This window comes from Barbatula barbatula, assembly GCF_947034865.1.
Source record: "Barbatula barbatula genome assembly, chromosome: 5".
Taxonomy (NCBI): Eukaryota; Metazoa; Chordata; class Actinopteri; order Cypriniformes; family Nemacheilidae; genus Barbatula; species Barbatula barbatula.
This window is the reverse complement of record NC_136769.1, coordinates 2,649,942-2,674,260: the sequence shown is the minus strand read 5'-3', so window position 1 is coordinate 2,674,260 and position 24,319 is coordinate 2,649,942. Positions and strand designations below refer to the sequence as shown.

Below are 24,319 nucleotides of genomic sequence, written 5' to 3'. Positions count from 1 at the left end.
CTTTGTTCCCGTGGATGGTTACTGATTTGCTTAAACTCATTCAAACGCACCCTGTTTACTTCAACTCTCTGTGTGGCATCGATACTTCTCAGATGTAATGTTACAAAAATGGTGTCAGTTAACACTTAGTCACTTACTAACTTATTTATGTTTATTAATTTATTGACACACAGTTGGATTCTCAACATCATCAAGTGTAACATTCACCAGCAGTGACTTCTTTCTGTAATGCTGTCCTGTATTTCTCAACACTGATCATACGATCAGAAAAACATGTTCAGTCATTAAAACATCGAACATCATTTACACAAATTGATCTTATTGGGAACTTATTCACAGATAGTGAGATGCCCTTCAATGAATATTTTAAGGAGAGAATGATCAACAGCATCATGTCAATGAGGAAACACAAGCTCAGAATGAAGACGCCATATTCCAGATAGAAAAGATTGTGAAGGGAACAGTTCTGCATAACCACACTGCACGGATCTGTGTTTTTTATATTTATAAATGTCAATTACATTTAATCTGTTTCTTACCTTCAGCTCAACATTTGCTGTTTTTACAATCGTCTGAAGTGTGAGAATAAAATCTGTGGATGAGAGTTTGTTGTGGATTGAACAGGAACACTTTGTTTCACTTTCTCTTCTCACCTGAAGTGTTCACATATGGGATAAATTTCGACTCAAAATGATTAACAAATGCACGCACAGTCATCCGTGAACGTGATACACGTTTCATTTGTATTTTATGATTCACAAACAAATGCCTTATGATTTGATTCTGTGAAATTTAGATTTGAATAAACACGAAGTGATTTGTACAAATAGAGGCAGATTTGTGATCGCAATGTTTAATTTTGTGTTCATGTATATTGATTTTGCGCATACCAATGAGAAGTTGTGCATTTGTGGATCCTGTGACGCGCGTTCATGCATCCTGTTCGGTTCATTTGGATTTTGAGACTTTCTTTACGCGGTTTTGCATTAGACAATCCACACACACGCAACTGCAGATCCATGCGCAACCGTGCAGAAAATAAGAACTACCACTAGATGGCAGGCTTACGGAAACCATAGGTGCTGGTCATATCATTAGAATATCATCAAAAAGTTGATGCATTTCACTATTTCCATTAAAAAAGTGATACTTGTAAATTATATTAATTCATTACACGCAGACTGATATATTTAAAATGTTTATTTATTTTAATTGTGATGATTATAACTGACAACTAATTAAAATACCAAATTGATAAAGGCGTTTTAATCTCAAAGACAAAGCATTTTCTCATAAAGTTAATAGATGCAGTTATTACAGTTACAGTGCAGTAGATGAGTCAATGCAGTTATTAAAGTTACAGTGCAGTAGATGAGTTAATGCAGTTATTAAAGTTACAGTGCAGTAGATGAGTTAATGCAGTTATTAAAGTTACAGTGCAGTAGATAAGTTAATGCAGTTATTAAAGTTACAGTGCAGTAGATGAGTTAATGCAGTTATTAAAGTTACAGTGCAGTAGATGAGTTAATGCAGTTATTAAAGTTACAGTGCAGTAGATGAGTCAATGCAGTTATTACAGTTACAGTGCAGTAGATGAGTTAATGCAGTTATTAAAGTTACAGTGCAGTAGATGAGTCAATGCAGTTATTAAAGTTACAGTGCAGTAGATGAGTTAATGCAGTTATTAAAGTTACAGTGCAGTAGATGAGTTAATGCAGTTATTAAAGTTACAGTGCAGTAGATGAGTTAATGCAGTTATTAAAGTTACAGTGCAGTAGATGAGTTAATGCAGTTATTAAAGTTACAGTGCAGTAGATGAGTCAATGCAGTTATTACAGTTACAGTGCAGTAGATGAGTTAATGCAGTTATTAAAGTTACAGTGAAGTATATGAGTTAATGCAGTTATTAAAGTTACAGTGCAGTAGATGAGTTAATGCAGTTATTAAAGTTACAGTGCAGTAGATGAGTTAATGCAGTTATTAAAGTTACAGTGCAGTAGATGAGTTAATGCAGTTATTAAAGTTACAGTGCAGTAGATGAGTTAATGCAGTTATTAAAGTTACAGTGCAGTAGATGAGTTAATGCAGTTATTAAAGTTACAGTGCAGTAGATGAGTCAATGCAGTTATTACAGTTACAGTGCAGTAGATGAGTTAATGCAGTTATTAAAGTTACAGTGAAGTATATGAGTTAATGCAGTTATTAAAGTTACAGTGCAGTAGATGAGTTAATGCAGTTATTAAAGTTACAGTGCAGTAGATGAGTTAATGCAGTTATTAAAGTTACAGTGCAGTAGATGAGTCAATGCAGTTATTAAAGTTACAGTGCAGTAGATGAGTCAATGCAGTTATTAAAGTTACAGTGCAGTAGATGAGTCAATGCAGTTATTAAAGTTACAGTGCAGTAGATGAGTCAATGCAGTTATTAAAGTTACAGTGCAGTAGATGAGTCAATAAAGTTATTAAAGTTACAGTGCAGTAGATGAGTCAATGCAGTTATTAAAGTTACAGTGAAGTAGATGAGTTAATGCAGTACCAGTACACAGTTCTGTAGTGCAAAGGATGCAGTGTGTGTATGTATATCTTGCCTGAATCAGAATCTACTGCACTGTAACTTTAATAACTGCATTAACTCATCTACTGCACTGTAACTTTAATAACTGCATTAACTCATCTACTGCACTGTAACTTTAATAACTGCATTGACTCATCTACTGCACTGTAACTGTAATAACTGCATCTATTAACTTTATGAGAAAATGCTTTGTCTTTGAGATTAAAACGCCTTTATCAATTTGGTATTTTAATTAGTTGTCAGTTATAATCATCACAATTAAAATAAATAAACATTTGAAATATATCAGTCTGCGTGTAATGAATTAATATAATTTACAAGTTTCACTTTTTTAATGGAAATAGTGAAATGCATCAACTTTTTGATGATATTCTAATGATATGACCAGCACCTATGGTTTCCGTAAGCCTGCCATCTAGTGGTAGTTCTTATTTTCTGCACGGTTGCGCATGGATCTGCAGTTGCGTGTGTGTGGATTGTCCAATGCAAAACCGCGTAAAGAAAGTCTCAAAATCCAAATGAACCGAACAGGATGCATGAACGCGCGTCACAGGATCCACAAATGCACAACTTCTCATTGGTATGCGCAAAATCAATATACATGAACACAAAATTAAACATTGCGATCACAAATCTGCCTCTATTTGTACAAATCACTTCGTGTTTATTCAAATCTAAATTTCACAGAATCAAATCATAAGGCATTTGTTTGTGAATCATAAAATACAAATGAAACGTGTATCACGTTCACGGATGACTGTGCGTGCATTTGTTAATCATTTTGAGTCGAAATTTATCCCATATGTGAACACTTCAGGTGAGAAGAGAAAGTGAAACAAAGTGTTCCTGTTCAATCCACAACAAACTCTCATCCACAGATTTTATTCTCACACTTCAGACGATTGTAAAAACAGCAAATGTTGAGCTGAAGGTAAGAAACAGATTAAATTACATTTATAAAGATAAACAACACAGATCTGTGCGGTGTGGTTATGCAGAACTGTTCCCTTCACAATCTTTTCTATCTGGAATATGGCGTCTTTATTCTGAGCTTGTGTTTCCTCATTGACATGATGCTGTTGATCATTCTCTCCTTAAAATATTCATATAAGAGCATCTCACTATCTGTGAATAAGTTCTTAATAAGTTCAATTTGTGTAAATGATGTTCGATGTTTTAATGACTGAACATGTTTTTCTGATCGTATGATCAGTGTTGAGAAATACAGGACAGCATTACAGAAAGAAGTCACTGCTGGTGAATGTTACACTTGATGATGTTGAGAATCCAACTGTGTGTCAATAAATTAATAAACATAAATAAGTTAGTAAGTGACTAAGTGTTAACTGACACCATTGTTGTAACATTACATCTGAGAACTATCGATGCCACACAGAGAGTTGAAGTAAACAGGTGCGTTTGAATGAGTTTAAGCAAATCAGTAACCATCCACGGGAACAAAGTTTATATGTATAGAGTCCTTGGGATGGGATTCTGGTGGAGTGTATCAGGAGTCTGGTGCTGGGTGATCAATGATGTCAGATGGGTACAGTGCAGGATGGGAAGTGTAGTCCTGGGGTATCGGGTAGATGGCTCTGGTGTGATGGGGGCTTGGTCAATGAACACGGAGCAGATGTTACAATTTGATTTAAGGCTCCATCTCAGTGATCCATGTTTTCCTGCAAGGAACATTTTCATATTAGCCTTTATTTCTAGAAGTACATTTTCATCAGTTTTATTGTATGTGAATGTTATTGTATGTATTTGAATAAGGTGAATTGTTGTATTTGTATAAACAGAATGTTTTTGTATATTTTTGAGCAGCTGCGCTTTGGAGTGATGAAGTTCATTTGTGTGATTCTGCTGTTTTTTGCTGGAATAACAGATTCAAGAGCAGGTAATAATACACACATTATAAAAACTGTTTTTAAACTTTGTTTATACATTTAAAGAGGTCATGTGGCACGAATACTTGTCTTTCTGTGTCTTTTGTGTGTTATAAGTTGCCCATGCATGTATTAGACACGTAAAATTGCCAAAATCTGAAAACAAGACATCAAATCTAAAAACAAAATTCCAAATCTAAAAACGAAATTGCAAATCTTAAAACACAATAACAATTCGGAAAATCAAAATAAGTCAGAAAACAAAATATGTCAGAAAACACACAGATAAATCAGTCAAACAGGAAAAGGTATTTTGTTGGAATGGGATGGCTAGTCATGGTTTTCCCCTGTGCCTCATTTTCCCTGTGTGTATTTAAACCCCTAGTTTTCTTTAGTTCTTTGATCTGTGTTTGAAGATTAGTTCCCTATCTTGGATAGTTGTCATTCTTTTGTGGTTACGTTGAGATTTATGTTTTGATGCCTTTTTGTTTACCCATTTGAAGCTATTGGGATTACCTTTTGTTTGCATCCAGTTTTTCCTGTGGATCTTTTGCTCTGTGGCATTTTCTTCATTACTTGGGGTTTATTTTTCAATGTGGATAATATTTTTGCCTTTTATATTAAAGGGTTCTAAGGACCTCTTGTGTTTTATTCAGTTAAGTAACGGTTTACCATACCGGAGACCCGGGTCCTGATATACAGTATATTGTATTTATCTTCTGAGAGGTAGGCGATCATGGATGGTACACAGGTCTCCTTTCAGATGCATTATATGTGCTGCTCAGGGCGCATGAATGCAGGCTGAAACAGAGACGCATCTACTCCTAATGCAAGAAGAGCCTGTTTCAACTTTATTAACAAAATTTGCCTTTTAAACCTTAATCAATGAATATGTGCTGTATCACATGTGCATGTCCTTTCTCATAGTAACAATGAGCGTCATGGATATCTTGATTGACAGAAGTTTCGTCCAATCAGCAGTAGCTATCCCATTCCAACAAAATACCTTTTCCAGTGTGACTGACTTGTCGTTTTGTTTTCAGACTTGTCCATGTGGTTTCTGACTTGATTTTGGGTTTTTTATTTTGAATTTAGATTTGTTTTTAGTTTTCAGATTTGTTGTTTTGCACTTTTTGGTGCAACCACGTCACTTCGTGGTTTGACTTGAATAAGACCGGCCAAATGTAAACGCAAGTAAGGTGTAAATCTCATTGTGTCGTCGCCACCGTAGCCATGTCGTGGAGACGCTGTGTTTCATTGCGAAAAGAAAACCTCTTTGTTTGCCCTTCCAGAAGATGAGAAAACTAAAAACTAATTAATACAAGTTTATTTACAACACTGTTCCAGAACCTAACAATCTGAATATTCAAGTGTGTGCAGCGCATTTCACAGATGATTGCTTCACAAAACCTGGGAGAGATCAAGACCGGTAGTGCATGAACCCTTTTGTTAAAAACCACTACAACGCAAGGACGTGGCAAGCCGAATTAACTTAAATTGTCCCCAGCGTTACTCGTCGTAATTGCATTTTACTATTTAAATTAGAGAGCACTATAACTCAATTCTAACTAGTAACAATTGGAATAGAGAGCTTTATAACTGACCAATCATAGCACAACTCGCTTTTCAGTGCGATAAGCTTTGTAAAAATTCTGCGTTTTTCAGAGAAGCGGGGAAAGAGATACAAACATACATAGTATGTGGTAAATACAACGTTTTTTAACCTTTAATCGTGTATTCACATTGCATTACATCTATAACAAACAATAATATTCGTTTTAGCCGTGTCATATGACTCCTTTAAGTCATTGCAACGTGTTAAAACGTCTCGGTTACGTCTGTAACCTCGGTTCCCTGATGGAGGGAACGAGACGTTGTGAGAGACTGACTGGGGTTTGATCTTGAGAACCTACCTTCTCCGAGATAATTAATTATAAAACGCCAATGGGCTTGGCGAATGGCACGCGCACGCCAGTCTCCGCCCCGTGCATACGGGTATAAAGGAAGATGGCGGCGGTCATTCACTCACCCTTTGTACTGAGGAACCTGAGAGGGCACTCCCGTTCACTGCAGTGATTCGGTGCAGCGTTGTGGCATGAAGTCACAACGTCTCGTTCCCTTCATCAGGGAACCGAGGTTACAGACGTAACCGAGACGTTCCCCTTCAGTCGGTCTCTCGACGTTGTGAGAGACTGACTGGGGATCAATCTTAAACGCCACAGCGCTTGCACCGATATCACGACCTCTAGCGGAGCGACCCTGACTGGGCTAGCGAGTCACAAGAGTGCTACCGCGAGACGTAATCTTCCAGTCATATAGTATTGGTCATACTGAGAAGCCTCTACTGACGGCCTCACGGACAGTGGCGTACGCCTCTAGTAGCGAGGAGCTGTCCGGAGCCGAACACTGGGGAAACACTGCTCTCCTCTTAGAAGAGTGTGTTACGGAGGCCACATCCTACCCGGAGGGGAGGTACATGTGGAGACATGACATGGTCTCCCCGGCGGGGAGAACAACATGCGGAAAGGTGTTAGCCCGAAAAGGGGACAATCCAGGTGGGATTACCACCGGCGGGGAGGTCACAGATTCACCAATCGGGAAATCCTGAGTGAGGAATTCAACACACGGGACGACCCAGTGGGGAGTCACTACGTATGGGGCACTAGTCCTAATACAGGGGTCTGCCTGAGCAGGGATGACTCTACCTATAACGGACCTGGTTCTAACAGACGGCTCCGCTCAGTCTGTTACCAAGTGCAATGCTTAGTGATGGATGGAATGCCTATACTTCGCCCGAGAGGGGAAAGTAGGTAGGCTACAATAGCGCACTAGTCTCACCTGGTGAGGGGAGAAGGCGCTTTCGCAGGCGTACGCCCAAACCAGGAGCCCACCCTAAACGTTGGCGGCGTTTAAGGGCATGTGCTGCAACTGGTTCCACGTGGAGATTGTAAAACCTCGTGAAGGTACTGGGCGTAGCCTAACCCGCAGTTCTACAATGTCTGCCAGAGAGGCGCCCTGCCAGTGCCCACGAGTGGAGTGGGCTCTCACTGCCAGCGAGCACGGCGATCCTGGGATTGGTACCCAGTGCGCCCCCTCTGTTTGGAGACAGCCCCCCCCGGGTGCTGTCTCCCAGAACAGACAAAGAGCTGCTCAGAGCTTCTGCGGCTCTGTGTGCGGTCCAGACCGAGGCGCAGCGCGTGTACTGGACACAACACATAAAAAGGTTGGGTCTTCCTCTCCGGAGGGAAGCGCCTGCAGGTTCACCACCTGGTCCCGGAAGGGAGTAGTGGGAAGCTTGGGCACGTCATCGGGACAGGATCTCAGGACCACGTGAGAATTACCGATCGCGAGTTCCAGGCACCTTTGGGACACAGAGAATGCCTGTAGGTCCCCCACCCTCTTGAAGGAGGTGAGCGCCACAAAGAGTGCATCTTTCATCCACTGAGGAAGATTGGCAATTCTAAGGGGCTCACCAGGGCCGTACCAAGGCCCTGTAGGACCACATTAGGGTCCCAAGAGGGTACGGAGCACAGAGGGTGGATCCACCCTTCTCGCGCTCCTGAGGAACCTGGTGACCAGGATGTGCTGACGGGGATACTTACCTGCGGGTCAGCACTGATCCGATCAGGCAACTCCGCGGGTTCTCCTCCCAGGGAGAACACCAGGACAAATTGGCACCACTATAAGCGTATAACCGCCTAGAGGCGGGGCTCTAGCCTGTAAGACAGTCTCCCGGACCGCTAACGGGCAAGCCCTCGTCCCGTCCAGGGGCCAGGCATGGAGGTTCCAGAGGCCTGCATTGTGGTGCCACAACGTGCCCTTCCCCTGCAACGGAAGGTCCTTCGTCAGGGGAATGGGCCAGGGGGGGCCGTCGTCAGATCTACCAGATCCGAGAGCCAGGTCTGGTTGGGGCAGTATGGCGCCACTCACCAGAACCTGATGCCCCTTTTCCCTGACCTTGCACAGGACCTGTGCAAGGAGGCTCACTGGGGGGGAAGGCATACTTCCACTTGTCCCGCGGCCAGCTGTGTGCTAGGGCATCCGTGCCGAGGGGACCCTCGGTCTGGGAATAACATAGCGGGTAATGGGTGGAGTCCAGGGAGGCAACAGGTCCACCTGTGCCTGCCGAACCGCTTCCCACATGAGCCGGGCTGCACGGGGATGGAGTCGCCACTCTCCGCGGGGAGTACACTGTCGAGAGAGCCCATCGGCTGTCTGGCTCAGGTTGCCCGGAAGAAACGTGGCCCGCAGGGATTTCACCTTCTGACTCCAAAGGAGGAGGCGTCGGGCGAGTTGTGATAACTGCGGTGAGCGTAGGCCGCCTTGCGATTGATGTACGCCACGGCAGTCGTGCTGTCCACCCGGACTAGCACGTGTTTGTCCTGCACGAGGGGCTGGAGCCTCCTCAGTGCCAGAAGGACTGCCAGCAACTCTAGGCAGTTGATATGCCAACGCAGTCGGGGACCCGTCCACCGACCCTATACTGCGTGCCCACTTGCACACCGCACCCCACCCTTGCAGGGAGGCGTCTGCCGTTACCACGGCACGCCTCAACCTGTCCGAGCGGAACCCCCGCTCGGAGAAAGGTCAAGTCTGACCAGGGTAAGAGAGTGCGAAGGCACTGAGGCGTTACCGTAATCCGCCTGGTGCAGGCGTGCCACGCCGTCCATGGAACCCGAATCTGTAGCCAGTGCTGAAGCGGCCGCATGTGCATCAACCCGAGAGGGATTACCCCCGTCGAGGACAACATGTGCCCCAGGAGCCTCTGAAAATTATTCAGCGGCGTCAAGGGATTCTGACTGATCAACCTCAGACAGCGCAGCACTGACTGTACACGCTCGTTGGTGAGACGTGCTGACATACGGACAGAGTCTAGTTCCATACCGAGGTAAGAGGTGCTCTGCGCGGGGGAGAGCTTGCTCTTCTCCTGGTTGACCCGGAGGCCTAGACGGTCTAGGTGCCGAAGCACAAGGTCCCTGTGCGTGCACAACACATCTCGCGAGTGTGCCAAGACAAGCCAGTCGTCGAGATAGTTTAGCACTCGCACGCCTTGCTCCCTGACAGGAGCTAAGGCAGCCTCCACTAGTTTGGAAAAAACCCGTGGAGACAGGGCCAGACCGAATGGCAGGACCCTGTACTGATTCGCCCTTCCCTCGAACGCGAACCGTAGGAACGGCCGGTGTCGGGGGAGAATAGAGACGTGAAAGTACGCGTCCTTCAGGTCGATTGCCACGAACCAATCCTGGTGACGTACCAAGCCCAGGATGCGTCTCTGCGTCAGTATTCTGAACGGCAGCCTGTGCAGGTACTTGTTCAGGCGACGCAGATCCAGAATGGGCGCAGCCCCCCGCCCTTTTGGGCACGATGAAGTACGGGCTGTAAAACCCGGACGACATCTCGGTTATAGGGACGGGTTCGACCGCAACTCTTCGCCAGAAGGGCGGCGACCTCCTGCCGAAGCACGGAAGCATTCTCTCCTCGCACCGAGGTGTACAGAATGCCCCGAAACTTGGGGGGCGCTTGGCGAATTGGATCGAGTAACCGAGACGGACTGTCCTCTCTATCCAGTGTGACGGGCTGGTGCGCTACCAAGCGCCCAAGAACCGCGACAACAGGACCAGAGGGACAATCTGCTTCACCGTGCCGGGGAAGGCTGGTTCGGTGGCTGACAGTACGGTCACCTCGCACAGGGGGGACCCCCCGGGAGGTTGACGGCTCTGTATGTTTACCTTCCTCCGGCTCTGTATGTTTACCTGTCCAGGGGAGATTGCGGTCGGCGGCCCGATCCATCCAATACACCGTCTGGACGAGAGTGTTGTGGAGGAAAACCCAGGGGAGATTTGTCTCTTTGAGAGTATGTGGGCGCCGGACCCTGAAAAGGGCCCAGACTCGATGGAACGCGGCAGGCAGCATCCTTCTCCGATCCGGCGTTGGAAAGGCCGGGATTCGGGCCCAGTAAAATCTCCCCCTGGTTCGTCCCGTCAGGGCCGCTTAAAGGACCTCTTGGCGGGCTGCTAACGGGGAACAGATGCCCTCTACCGCGGGGGTCTCTCTGGTGGGTCGTCCTCTGGGAGGTTCCTCAACCGGAGGGCCGCCACGGGAGGGCAGGGCTGCTGGGAACCAGGCTGTGCCCGAGACCATGCAGACCTGTTGGCGGGCACGTTGCGGCGTGGCAGGATCTGTTCGATCGCCTCAGTCTGCTTCCAGACCGCGGAGAACTGCCGTCCTCCACGGTATCACCAAGCAGCCCTGCTTGCGAGATGGGCGCATCCAGAACGGGCGTTCTGGGCGCCGCTCACCTGCGCAAGACTAAGCCACAGATGCCTCTCTTGGACCACCATTGTGGACATCGACCGACCCAGGGCACGTGCCGTGGCCTTCGTCGCTCTTAGCGCGAGGTCTGTGGCAGTACGCAGCTCACTCATACGAGTTGGGTCGGACTTCCCGCCGTCCAAATCCTTCAGGACTTACGCCTGAAAAACCCGGAGGACCGCCATGGCGTGGAGAGCGGAGGCGGTTCGTCCAGCAGCACTGCAAGCCTTCGACACGTGTCGAAGAGAGCTTACATGCTCTGGACGGGAGTCTAGGTCGAGCCCCCCCAAGTGGCAGCTGTCTGCGGGCACAAGTGGCCCGCGACTGCACGCTCCACGCGGGGGACGTGAACATAGCCTCTAGCCGCCCCACCAACCAGGGAAGTCACAGCCACCGAGCCCTCCGGCCTGAAACGCGCCGAAAGGGGCGCATTCCAGGACTTGGCGAGCTCGTCATGCACCTCCGGGAAGAATGGTAACGGAGCGGGGCGTGGCTTTTGACCACGCCCCCGAAACCGCGCATCTAGCGGCGAGCGTTCCCAGGAGGATGTTGTTACACCCTGCAACCCGATGCACGCGGCTGCCCGGGAAAGCATGGCCGACATCTCAGCGTCAGTCTCCTCCGGAGCTCGACTGCCTGACGACAGGAGATCAGAGGAGTCTTCCGTATCCGATGCCAGCAGGCAGCTGTCCGACGCAGCGACAGAGATAGCGTCATCATCCGTATGCGAAGTCTTACCACTATGAGACGGCCGTCTGCCGCTCGTAGGGGACGAACCAGGTGAGCGTGAAGGGGTATAGATGGTCCGCGAGCGTGAAACTGACGGCGCAACATCTATCGGCGTCACTAAATCACCCCCGCCGCTCGCCAAAGCGGTCAACCTCGCCGAAACGGCAGCTGAACACGCCTGGGAAACAGACGGGGTGGTGGCAGCGCTCGAAAGAACGTAGCCAACCGTGACCGCAACACCCTGATTGCTATGTCCGCACACACGGAACATACCGCATCAGTGAAACCTGCCTCAGCATGCTTGAGCCCCAAGCAAGTGACACAGGAATCATGGCCGTCAGACTCCGGGATGAGTCTGTCGCACCCAAGGATACAGCTACGAGACATGCTCGTAGCCGGAGGGACTTACCTCTTAAGGTCTGTAGCCTTCTGCCGAAACGCCCAGGGGAAGTCCACCGAAAGGAGAAGTCCGCTGCTCCGCGTCATAAATCCAGCAGGTTAAAAGTTTTCTCGAAGTCGAGTATCGCGTGTAGCATCAGCAAACACACAGGTTCCGAAGAACAAAGGATGAGTGAATGACCGCCGCCATCTTCCTTTATACCCGTATGCACGGGGCGGAGACTGGCGTGCACGTGCCATTCGCCAAGCCCATTGGCGTTTTATAATTAATTATCTCGGAGAAGGTAGGTTCTCAAGATCACACCCCAGTCAGTCTCTCACAACGTCGAGAGACCGACTGAAGGGGAACTGATATTTCACATACACTGAAAACAAACAGTAATGATAATGTTTTACATGGACTGTTGCTTATCAACAAGCTAAAGCCACACAAACCCAATGACATACTGTAAGAGTTCATACATGTTTTCTGTCTCTTCTATCAGATGAGTACAAGGTGATCGGTCCTTCAGCTCCTGTGATGACTGTATCTGGTGAAGATGTGATTCTGCCGTGTTCTATCAAACCCAACATTAGTGCTGTGAACATGAGAGTCGAGTGGATCAGACTTGATCTCAAAGACTCAATAGTTCATCTGTATAAAGATCATAAAGACATAAACACAGATCAGCTTCAGTCGTACAGAGAAAGAACTCAAGTGTTTAAAGAAGAACTAGAGAAAGGAAACACATCACTCAAACTCTCAAGAGTCCAAATCTCTGATGAAGGACTTTACAAGTGTTTCATTCAGTCTGAATCCTGGTATGATGACGTCAATGTTGATCTGAAAGTTGAAGGTGAATAAAAATACTGAACCACTTTTTTTTCTTACTTTAATGTGATGTACTGGAAGTTGTTTTGTAATCTACAGTTTTTTATCAACTTCTGCAATAAATCCCTGTGTTTTGTTTGGTTGAGATATGTTCCAAAATTTCTACAAAACCATAAATATTATTATAAAACGGTTAGTTTTGGTTCTTGATTCTGATTGGCAAAGCATGATTATAAAATACCCTAATTTATAACAGCTGACTGCATTACAATATCCTAAATATTAATTTACAGTGAGTACGGAAAGTATTCAGACCCCCTTAAATTTTTCACGCTTTGTTATATTGCAATGATCTTCTAAAATCATTTAAGTTCATTTTTGTTTCTCATTAATGTACACACAGCACCTCATATTGACAGAAAAAAACTGAATTGTTTACATTTTTGCAGATTTATTCAAAAAGAAAAACTGAAATATCACATGGTCCTAAGTATTTTCTGTACCCACTGTATTTTATGAAACATATGGAATAACCGTTTTATAAAAGCAATAAGCCCTGCGAGGTTACAGTGCGTTTTATAACAGCTAAGGTGGGATTTACAAGGCTCTTAGCTGTTAAATGCTCTGTAACCCACTGCTTCTTGGGGCTTGTTGTTTTAATAAAGTTAATGATAAAAAGCTGGTGCTGCTGAAGGAGCTCATCCTTAAGATGGAACTGTTGGACATAATAAGATGTTTGTAAAAACGACATATAGGTTAATTTATTTGGAGGACAGTCTCTGTTTTTCTGTTGTTAGAAAAACAAAAGATTTTTAACAAGTTCAGAAATGTAATAATCAAATGTTCCTTATTCCTGTTGTGTGTAGCTGTAGGTCGTCCTCTAGTGGTCACTGTAGATGGGTTTGATGCTTCTGGTGGTCTTCATCTACAGTGTGAATCTAAAGGCTGGTATCCTGAACCTGATCTTGTGTGGCTGAACAGTGAAGGAGTCACTTTAACATCTGAATCTACAGACACACACAGAGATGACACAGATGGATTCAGTGTGAAACACATGATCACTGTATATAACACTGACACTAAATATCACTGCAGAGTCAGAATGAATCATCACATGATGGAGGCTGAGATCATCACATCCAGTGAGTTCAGATTTATGTTCTGTATTTCCTCTGATCTCGTGATCATTTGAAGCAGTAGAAAACATGAACATATTCATAACTGAACTCAATATAATCACTGACATCAGTTCAAGAGGTTTCAGGAGTCTCACGTGATGTTATTTTCATCATTTACTTTGACAGTTTAAAAGCAGATTATTTGATTCAGGAGACATTGTTTAGCTTTCTTCCCCAAACAGAAATGAGTCCTTATATATAAACATGATCAGCTGTCTTTAGGGGTCAATTGATGATAATGATGATTCTTGACATTAAGAAAGTTTGACAGCATCAGATCTTTTGTATGTTTGTTTTTGTGTAACATAGTTTATATGTAAAATATTGCAGTAAAAACATTGTGTAATTGTTTATATTTATAATGAAACTGAGTTATTTTAGACTGTAAACATTGAGTCTCAGTTTTGTTTTACAGGTAAATTGTTTCACTCTTGGAGATCTTCAGTGATTCTGATATCAGTTGCTGTTGTTCTCAGTGTGATCTGTGTGATACTGATCATTGTGTTTGTCTGTAAAAAGAGAGGTAACATTCATGTGTTTTATTATATTTAACATGTTTTAATACTGTATATATAGTGTGTAACCTGTAGTTAGTTAGACATGTGTTTATGTCGGCATTGAGCATCTCATGGAGTGTGTGTGAATGATGTTTGTTACAGTTTTAAAAAAGCAACTTTATACAGATTTAGATTCATCTCATCTTTAGTTAAGAATTGTATAGTTTTATCTCATTAACACAATAGGAAGTTATAGTCTGTCTGATATTTGAACTGTATTTTGACTTGCATAACCTTATATGTTTTGCTTATAGTCAATGTTTACTTGTACAGCTGCTGTAAAAAAGCGCTATATAAATAAAGCTGACTTGACTTAAACACACATTTGAGATATTTCACTTCTCAAGTTTTATGATCGGTGTTGGAAACTAAACTAAACACACGATGTACAGGATCAATACAGGACAATATACAAACACCGTCATCACAAATTATAATAATATAGGGGGTTTGTTATTCCTCTTGTTAAGTCATAATTATATAATTTCAATGCTGTTTTCTCTTCAGAACTACAGAGAGAGAAACAGAGAATACAGAGAGAGGACCAGAGAATACAGAGAGAGGACCAGAGAATACTGAATGAAGACCAGAGAATACTGAATGAAGACCAGAGAATACTAAATGGTAATTGTATCTCTTTACTTGTTAAGTGGTTGATAATTTGTTGTTTGGTCAACTGAGTATTTTAGGACTCAAATATTAAATATTCAATCTTTTCTAAATTTTTATGTTTGTATATGTTTCTTTTGTATTTTCTGTTTTCTATATATTTATTCTGTTTTTTCTTTACTTTAAATTTTCTTTAGAGCGTGAGACACTTACACAGAGAGAGAAGAAGACTGTAGAAAGCGGTAAATTCATTTTAAAGTCTCTATTTATTCAATTTATACATTATTAAACATCTTATATATCTGTGTTATCGATCATTAGTATAATTCTGTTATGGACTCTGTATAACTCAATACTGTCTGTGTGTTATAGTGACTTCACTGTTAAGAAAACATGCAGGTAAGTGAAAGTTTGATCACATGATTCAAGTGTTTTAGATCTACAGCTGTTACAGGTGATTGTTTGTGTCTCAATGTGAAGTGAGCTATAGGATCTTTATCAGCGTCTGAACACGTGAACATGATTTACTGATTCACAACCTGAAAGAGACACAGAGATACTTTATTAACTGAACATCAAACCTCATAAATCTGATGTGAACTGATATGAGATAAGAATCATAAAGCCCAGAACTCTGATTTATCCTAGAAATGTTTCACAATAATTCATTCACAAACAGTGAAATATGTTCAGGTGCTCAGTGCATAAATGCATAAATTCAGATATGAGTAATGTAGTATTATGAAGTAGTTATTTTTGAAACCACTTATTTTAAATCTTATTTTAATGCAGTTTAAAATGCTTTGTGGTTTCTGAGTTTGAAGATGAAAGTTCTTGAGAAACCAGCATGATCTCATGGGATTTATATGTATTTTATGAGGTGTTTTATTCTTATGAATTCATGGGATGTGAATTGTACAAAAGCATCAAATCATTAGATAAAAGCAAAGCTAAAGTCTCACCCCTGACACCAGCGTCAATGAGCCGAAGCTTTTGTGAGATTATGAGAAGAAAAGAAAACATCAGTTAAATTCACATTTATTTCTAAAGCACTTTTTACGGTTTTGCATTGATAAACAAAAGCTATTTGATAATAAAGACTGTTAAGACGGTTTCATCCAATCAGAGCGTCGTTTAATAAATGACGTCAGTCAGTAAGAGATGCAGGAGATTGATATCTCATCTTTCCTTCAGTAGTGGTTTTATGTGAGCGAGTTACTGACAAGAATGTAAGTTGTTTATTTCTTATATTGGATGTTACTGCCTGTAATGGCACTATAATGGCTCTATGTGCGTCCCTTGAATGCCACCTTGTGGATTATCTAGGAACTGCAATAACTTTAATAACGTTAACAGTTTATTGCCTTGGTGAATGTTATTGATTTAGCTGTATATCTAATATTATTGTTATTCTTTATTATTCTTACTATTCAACCTGAATCAAGAGTAAACTACAAACTCTGCTTCAAATCTGAGTCGTATGTGTTCTTACTGACAAACCAGTGCGGATACAAATCCACCTATTCCAGTAAATACAGTCCTTAATTAATCCTCCAAAACAAAGACATACGAAAATAAAACTATTGACGGAGGAAAAGAAATGAAAAGGAAAATGATAATTAATCACATATTATTTTATATCTTCCAGAGGACATACATGAGCACTACTAACTGTCTATAGGATTGTTATCTGAATATATAATTATAAAGTTGTCATAAAAAACTAAATCTCAGGACTAAATGCTTATTTGGGAAATTATGAATGTAAAGATGACTGAATTAATGACACCTGCATCAATTTAAACCATTGAAAATAAATCACAGTTATTTAAGCTCATGACCCGGTTAACTTGAGCCAGTTGTTCAGAAAGCTACTTTAGATCCGTCCATTATGTTGTGGAATTTTCTTATTCCTTAATCTAGATTAGTCAATTTTATCAAACGCAATACACAGAGAGGTGAGGTTACTTTGCAAAGTATTTTATTGTCATTTAATCTGCATCATAAGCAATGAGATGGTGCAGAGAAAAGGTGCTCTTTCCTACTGCACACAGAGTATATATTTGATTCAAACGTGACACCCCCTCCCTTTGCCCCCTAGCAAGAATCCCGAGCTGGTTTACGAGAAGTGATGCCCGTTATTCCAAACAGAACATCTTGGCCTCTGCTCGAGGGCAAAGGCAGAGCGCTATGACGCGTATTGAGAACAACATGATAACATTCCGAAAACATAGAACATAGACATATCATGAAGCAAGATTAGAGAATTTCCATTACAATTACAAACCTGATTTTTCTTTTATGTTCGTCCCTTTTTCACACCCAGACAAATAACTGGGGAGAGACGTAAGAGAACGCTTGTCGTTATTTCATCTGAAGGATTGAACAGTAACACTTTATTACTCTATGACAGAACTATTAAGACTAAGAAAGTATTTAGTGGTTTCATGAGATTATTACTCATTTGGTCGCACAGAAAGCAGACATGCTGTTCCAGATCACATAGATATACATATGTTGTCCTCACTGCACTGTAGCAAGTGCAGCTATACAACTAGCTAAACTCTTCCTCTCAAATGAAGACTCATCCATCCATCCATTTTCTACCGCTTATCCGGGTCCTAGGTCTTCCCCGGGGTCTCCTCCCGGTCGGACGGGCCCAGAGCACCTTCCGGGGAAGCCGTCCAGTAGGCATCAGTAACAGATGCCCAAGCTACCTCAGCTGACCCCTCTCGATGTGGAGCAGCAGCGGCTCAACTCCGAGCTCCTCCCGGGTGACCGAGCTTCTCACCCTATCTCTAAGGGATCGCCCAGCCACCCTGCAGAGGAAGCTCATTTCAGCCGCCTGTATCCGGGATCTTGTCCTTTCGGTCATGACCCAAAGCTCATGACCATAGGTGAGAGTAGGAACGTAGATTGACTGGTAAATTGAGAGCTTCGCCTTGCGGCTCAGCTCTTTCTTCACCACGACGGACCGGTACATCGACCGCAGTGGCGCAAAAAGTGGGTATGCGCTATATGCGGCGCATAGGGGCGCCGCACCATGGGGGGCGCCAACGCGATGGTTTAATAAATGTGAAATAATAAAAGTTATATACATTTTTCTAAAATTTATATAAGTTATTGTATATATATATAAAAGTTATATACATTTAAGAGGACTAACAGGCTAGGCGGCACCGGTGCCCTCATAAGATTCCATCATATGATTTATTTAGACATAGAAGGGTAATATCGCGAGTGGGCGGGGCGCCGTGAGTTACGTTAAGTACGCAGTAACGTTGGTGAGTTGTCGTTGAAATTTGAATTTGAAAAAGATGGATAAACCAAAAAAGCTGTCGGGGGCTAAAAATAGAAAAAGAAAGATGGAAAAAGGATATGGCCTGTCAAGGGATGCGACAGCAGCTAAATACGTGGATGGTGAAAGGCAACAGGTAGGATTCAAAATGTGACGTATATTCTTGCAAATACAATATTCATGTAAACAGACTAACGTTAGCTAGCGAGCTTGCTGAGCAACCGACCGTCGGAATCACGAATAGATTTGCTACCAAACTTGGAGGCTTGCAAATATAAATATTGATTGGCAAGTGTTTGCTAACTTAATGCAAAATAATGTTGCTGCTGATATCTACATTTATATTTTGGTTAAACCCTATTCTACCAATTATGCCATCCATGACATATCTCAATTTTATTAAAGTAAAATAAGAACTGGTAAATATAAGGTAGCATGCACAATAAATGACTAGAAGCTGGAAAACATTCCTTATGCTATAAGGCTGGTTTATCATGGATTTTATTTTACCACTAGCTTCATGTTAGCTCAGCTGTGCTGTCAGACATACAGGCTACTTCACATCTGCTGGGTGACATGGAAGCTGAAAGGGCCACATTTCTCCTTCTTTAAAGATCTGTGCTATATGTATGTACACTGTATGTGTGTATGTATATATATCAGCACAGACCTTTAAACAGAGAGAGATGTGACCCTGTAATTACTTTTCTATATGTATGTGTGTGTGTCATATTTGTACTTTTTAAAATCCCAAATGTTAAAGTAATTTCAACAGCAGCACAACCTTACTGCATAATAGTTGTCTTATCTGATGCCATCCCTAGGCTGATTTAAAAATTGAATTTAGGCTGCTATATTTAACAGCAAAGTTAGGTAGGTCTGACATTAGGTGGAAGTGTAGAGGGAGCTTGATACCAACTTCATACTTGATACCAACAGATTAATTTCTTAATATTATTAATATGGAAAAGGTAGGGGTGTAATGGTTCACAAAATTCAGGGTTCGGTTCGATACGATACACTTGTGTCACGTTTCGGTACGGATCGGTACGTTTTAGATACGGCAAAAAGAAAGAAATGGCATAGAAATTTCCATGAATACATTTTTATATATTTGTGTCCACCATATAATTATGGTAGGCTTACAGTAGCTGTCTGATATACTTTTAAAATAAACCTTTATTATTTCAAGCCCATACATGATGATGTCCGGCACACTTTTTTATTTAGGGGGGGCGCCAAAACTGTTTCTGCATACCCCCCTAACACTGTGTAGTTGCGCCCCTGATCGACCGCATTACTGCAGAAGCTGCACCGATCCGTCTGTCAATCTCCCGTTCCATCCTTCCCTCACTCGTGAACAAGACCCCGAGATACTTAAACTCCTCCACTTGAGGAAGGAACTCTCCACCAACCTGAAGTGGGCAAGCCACCATTTTCCGACTGAGGACCATGGCCTCGGATTTGGAGGTACTGATTTTCATTCCAGTCGCTTCACACTCTGCTGTAAACCGTCCCAGTGCATGCTGAAGGTCCTGGTTTGAAGGGGCCAACACGACAACATCATCCGCAAATAGCAGAGACGAGATTGTGTGGTCCCCAAACCTGACACCCTCCGGCCCCTGGCTGCGCCTAGAAATTCTTCCCAAAAAAGTTACGAACAGAACCCGGTGACAAAGGGCAGCCCTGCCGGAGTCCGACATGCACTGGGAACAAGTCCGACTTACTGCCGGCAATGCGAACCAAGCTCCTGCTTCGGCCGTACAGGGACCTGACAGCCCTTAGTAAAGGACCACAGACCCCATACTCCCGAAGCACCCTCCACAGGATGCCACGAGGGACACAGTCGAATGCCTTCTCCAAATCCACAAAACACATGTGGATTGGTTGAGCAAACTCCCATGAACCCTCCAGCACCCTGTAGAGGGTGTAGAGCTGGTCCAGCGTTCCACGGCCTGGACGAAAACCCCACTGTTCCTCCTGAATCCGAGGTTCTACTATCGGCCGTATTCTCCTCTCCAGTACCCTGGCATAGACTTTCCCGGGAAGGCTGAGAAGTGTGATCCCCCTGTAGTTGGAACACACCCTCCGGTCCCCCTTCTTAAAAAGAGGGACCACCACCCCGGTCTGCCATCCCAAAGGCACTGTCCCCGACAGCCACGCGATGCTGCAGAGGCGTGTCAAATGAAGACTCAAGTAGTGGTAAACTTTAGATGCTCTTTACTGTTGCTCTTTTTCTCATTTTACAAGGTCAGAGTGAAAACTGTAACAAAGAAAACTATAAAAATCAGATACTCTTGACTCCAACGATTCCAGAATTTGTTGGCAAGAGCTTGTACTTGTCTCCACTGCGTGGTGCGGAGGTCTTTATCTGTGAAGTCTCCTGGAGGAGGCGGAACTCCAGTTTTTTGAGTTAGTAGCATTGATGGTGACAGAATGAAAGGATCTTCAGGGTCGTTTGAAACTGGAATTAGTGGCCTTGCGTTCATAATAGCTGTCACTTCCGCCATTAGCGTGCACAAAACTTTGTGGGTCAACCGAGTGTACTGCTCGAGAAACATTGAGTCCAGGATTCTTCGGGCCACCCCAATTAGTCGTTCCCAAGAACCACCCATGTGTGAGGCATGAGGAGGGTTGAATTCCCATGAACACCCTTGTTGGTTTAGATACCTCTGAACAGTGCTCATTCCCAGTTCCCTGCAAATATTAGTTGTTTGGCAGGTCCTCTTATGGCAAAGAGGCGCCTTAGAGCATTAATACAGCTTGAGGTGTCCATTGACTCAATGACCTCAATGTGCACTGCTCTAGAGCTCATACACGTGAACAATATAGCCCACTGTTTGCTCTCAGCTTGTCCTCCTCTTGTTCGTCTGGTGGTAATGCACCAGGGCGTTGCTCTTGCATTTTGCCTCTTAGTTTGCGGCAGGTTATACATTTGTGTATGACAGAATTGATGAGCCTTTTTCCTCCCAGGAGCCATAGTCCTGCAGCTCTGACGGCTCCTTCTGTCAGGTGACGGCCTTGATGTTTGACCGCAGCGTGATGGTGTCTGACGAGCAGCAGGGAAATGTGGTTATCCTTTGGGAGGATTATGGGATATTTCTCTCCAATGTCCAGGTTAGCGTTCTTCAGTCGGCCTCCAACGCAGATGAGATTGTTCTGCAAGGTTGGACTGAGGCGATGGAGGCTGCTGTTTGGAAGGACTGCCTTATTTGCCTTCAAAGTTTCAAATTCCTTTAAGAATGCTCTCCTCTGAACAGCTGCAATGATGACTTCCTTCGCTAGCGATAATTCATCTGGGGTACGAGACAGATCACACTTATGCCACCCTTTACACGTGTCCATGTTTTTAGAGAGCTTAAAAGAACTCGCAACGTGAATGAGGAGTGCTATAGCTCGAACGAGACTGGTGAAGCTGGAGAATCTTAGAAAGCGTTCTGTGCTAAGGCTTTTCTTTTGCAGCCTTGTGGCATAGCTACTTACTTGTGCACGGATATCTGTGTCCAGTTCTGGTTTGACCAAGTCGAATGACCGAACAGAATCTGGTTTGTGGAGGGGGTTGAGCAGGAAGCTAGGTCCTTTTAACCACGTTGTCTGTGCCAGGGATGAGGCAGGGATAGACCTTGATGCATGGTCGGCTGGATTGTCTTCTGTGTGCACGTAGTGCCATTGTTCGGGTTTTGTAGTTTGGCGAATGCGCTGAACTCTATTATGGACGTAAACATAGAATCGTCTGGATTCATTATAGATATAGCCGAGGAACACTTTGCTGTCCGTGTAAAATTAGTGTAATCCAGCTTCAAATTTAGTTCATCGTGAATCAAGTCTGCCATTTCCACTGCTAAGACTGCCACACAAAGTTCGAGTCTTGGGATAGTTGGTTCCGACTGAGGTGCAAGTTTTGACTTGGCCATGACAAATCCAACGTGAGCTTGTCCATCTTCTTGTATGGCCTTCAAGTACGCCACGGCGCCGATGGCTTTGATCGAAGCATCGGAAAACACGCAGAGTTCTGTATGCACTGCCTTTGCTAGCGAAGCTGCTGTGTATGATCGTGGTACATGAAGGTGTCTCAGCTCCTGAAGTGAGTCCTGCCAAGCTTTCCATTTGCTGAATTTATCTTCCGGTAGCGGTACGTCCCACTCAGACAGCTCGGCGGTGAGTTCCAGGAGGGGGAGTCTGCCTTGGATAGTGGGGCCAGGAAACCCAAGGGGTCGAAAACATTGTTCACCGTGGAGAGGACACCACGGCATGTAAATGGCTTGATGTTGTTTGTCACAGAGAAGGTGAATGTGTCGCTTGCTATCTCCTACAGGAGACCCAGACTACGTTGAGCAGGTGAAGTCTCTCCACTTAAGTCCACACCTTTCGCGATTGTAGCACAGTCTTCGGATGGAAAGGCTTCCAGGACTGCTTGACTGTTTGAGACGAACTTGTGGAGCCTGAGGTTTGATTCGGCCAGTGATGTCTGTGTTCTGCTTAACAGGTCGATAGCTTCGGCATTGGTCGACACAAAACGGAGGCCGTCGTCCACGTAAAAGTGGCGCTCAACAAAGTCAACTGTGTCAATACCGTGTTCTTGTGCACCTTCTCTGATTGCTCTTCTGAGTCCGTAGATGGCCACAGCAGGTGATGGGCTGTTGCCGAAAACATGAACTTTCATCCTGTAGTCTATGATTTCCTTTGTTGAATCGTTGTCCTTGTACCACAGGAATCTTAGATAGTTTCTGTTGTCCTCTCGCACAAAAAAGCAGTGAAACATCTGCTGTATGTCTGCCACGATAGCCACTTTCTCCATCCGGAACCGCATTAAAACTCCGAGGAGAGAATTGTTGAGGTCGGGACCTGTAAGGAGTACGTCGTTGAGAGACACACCTAAGTGTTTGGCACTTGAGTCAAATACCACCCTTATTTGGTCAGGTTTTCGAGGATGGTACACTCCAAAGGTCGGCAGGTACCTTCATTCTCTCCTAGGAGTGGAGCTGTTTCTGCATGGTCGTTCTCCAACATTTTCCCCATGAAAGTCACATATTGTTGTTGCATCTATGGCTTCTTATTCAAGGTATGTTGGAGTGATGCGAAGCGCCTGACTGCTTGTTCTCGGGCCATTGACTTGGTCTCGAACCTTGTGCACCCTTATTATGTCTCTACCGAGCAACAGGAGGATCTCTGCAGTAGGGTCGACCTCTGGGATGTGCTCTGCTACCTTGATAAGATGAGGATGATGACGACCTGCATTCGGGGTTGGGATTTCGGACCGATTGTTGGGTATATCATTACACTCAATAAGTGGTGGGAGAGGGATCGTGACCATTCCATCGAGTGACTCCAGCACAAAGTCTTCGGCCCTGCGCCCATATGTTTCCATTATTCCAGAGCATGTCTTTAGGTAGTATGAGTGCGATTTGCGCTCAATGTTAAACAGCTCGATAAGGCAGGACCTTGTCAGCGACCGGTTGCTTTGGTCATCCAGGATGACGTAGGCCTTGATAGCTTTGTCTGGTTGTGATTTAGGATATAACTTTGCAAGGCAAATCTTGGAACATGACCGGCCGATGTTTCCTGTGCCGCAGACATCGGTGCAGCTTGAATTAACAACCGCTTTAATGATGCCGCTTTCTTCCTCCTCCCCGCCGTTGTGTGGTGGAGTTGAGGGGGTTTTGAATCGAGGTGCGGGTCCAGGGTGCATGGCAGAGTCGTGCCAGGTGCTGTCGCACTCCAAACACTTAACTGCGTTAGGACAGTCTTAAGCGAGGTGAGTAGTTGAGCCACAACACTTAAAGCAGATTCCTTTTTCTTTGAGAAAGGCCCTTCTTTCCTCCAGAGTTTTGGCTCTGAAGGCTTTGCAGCGCTTGAGAGGATGTGGCATGCCATGTATTGGGCAGCTTTTGTTTACGCTTGGGCTTGCGTCTTGTGGACCGAAATAGGATACTTTGTGCCTTTGAAGAAGGTTTTTTCGGACCTTG

At 44.0% G+C, this 24,319-nt stretch overlaps 1 protein-coding gene across 3 annotated transcripts in view; it reads left to right on the top strand.

Moving 5' to 3' along the window:
* The window catches only part of LOC306893686 (butyrophilin subfamily 1 member A1-like), a 37,057-nt gene that overhangs the window by 4,197 nt on the left and 8,541 nt on the right, over positions 1 to 24,319 (top strand). The window contains exons 1-9 of one of the 3 annotated variants that reach the window (XM_079455636.1): positions 2,998 to 3,154; positions 3,453 to 3,505; positions 4,399 to 4,471; positions 12,386 to 12,736; positions 13,578 to 13,853; positions 14,305 to 14,412; positions 14,954 to 15,070; positions 15,253 to 15,297; positions 15,428 to 15,454. In XM_079455636.1, coding sequence (XP_079311762.1) covers positions 4,414 to 4,471; positions 12,386 to 12,736; positions 13,578 to 13,853; positions 14,305 to 14,412; positions 14,954 to 15,070; positions 15,253 to 15,297; positions 15,428 to 15,454 — 982 coding nt within the window. In that variant the 5' untranslated portion in view covers positions 2,998 to 3,154; positions 3,453 to 3,505; positions 4,399 to 4,413. Of the gene's footprint in view, positions 1 to 2,997; positions 3,155 to 3,391; positions 3,506 to 4,398; positions 4,472 to 12,385; positions 12,737 to 13,577; positions 13,854 to 14,304; positions 14,413 to 14,953; positions 15,071 to 15,252; positions 15,298 to 15,427; positions 15,455 to 24,319 lie in introns of those variants that run through there. The other 2 variants (XM_079455635.1, XM_079455637.1) reach the window with 2 other exon arrangements.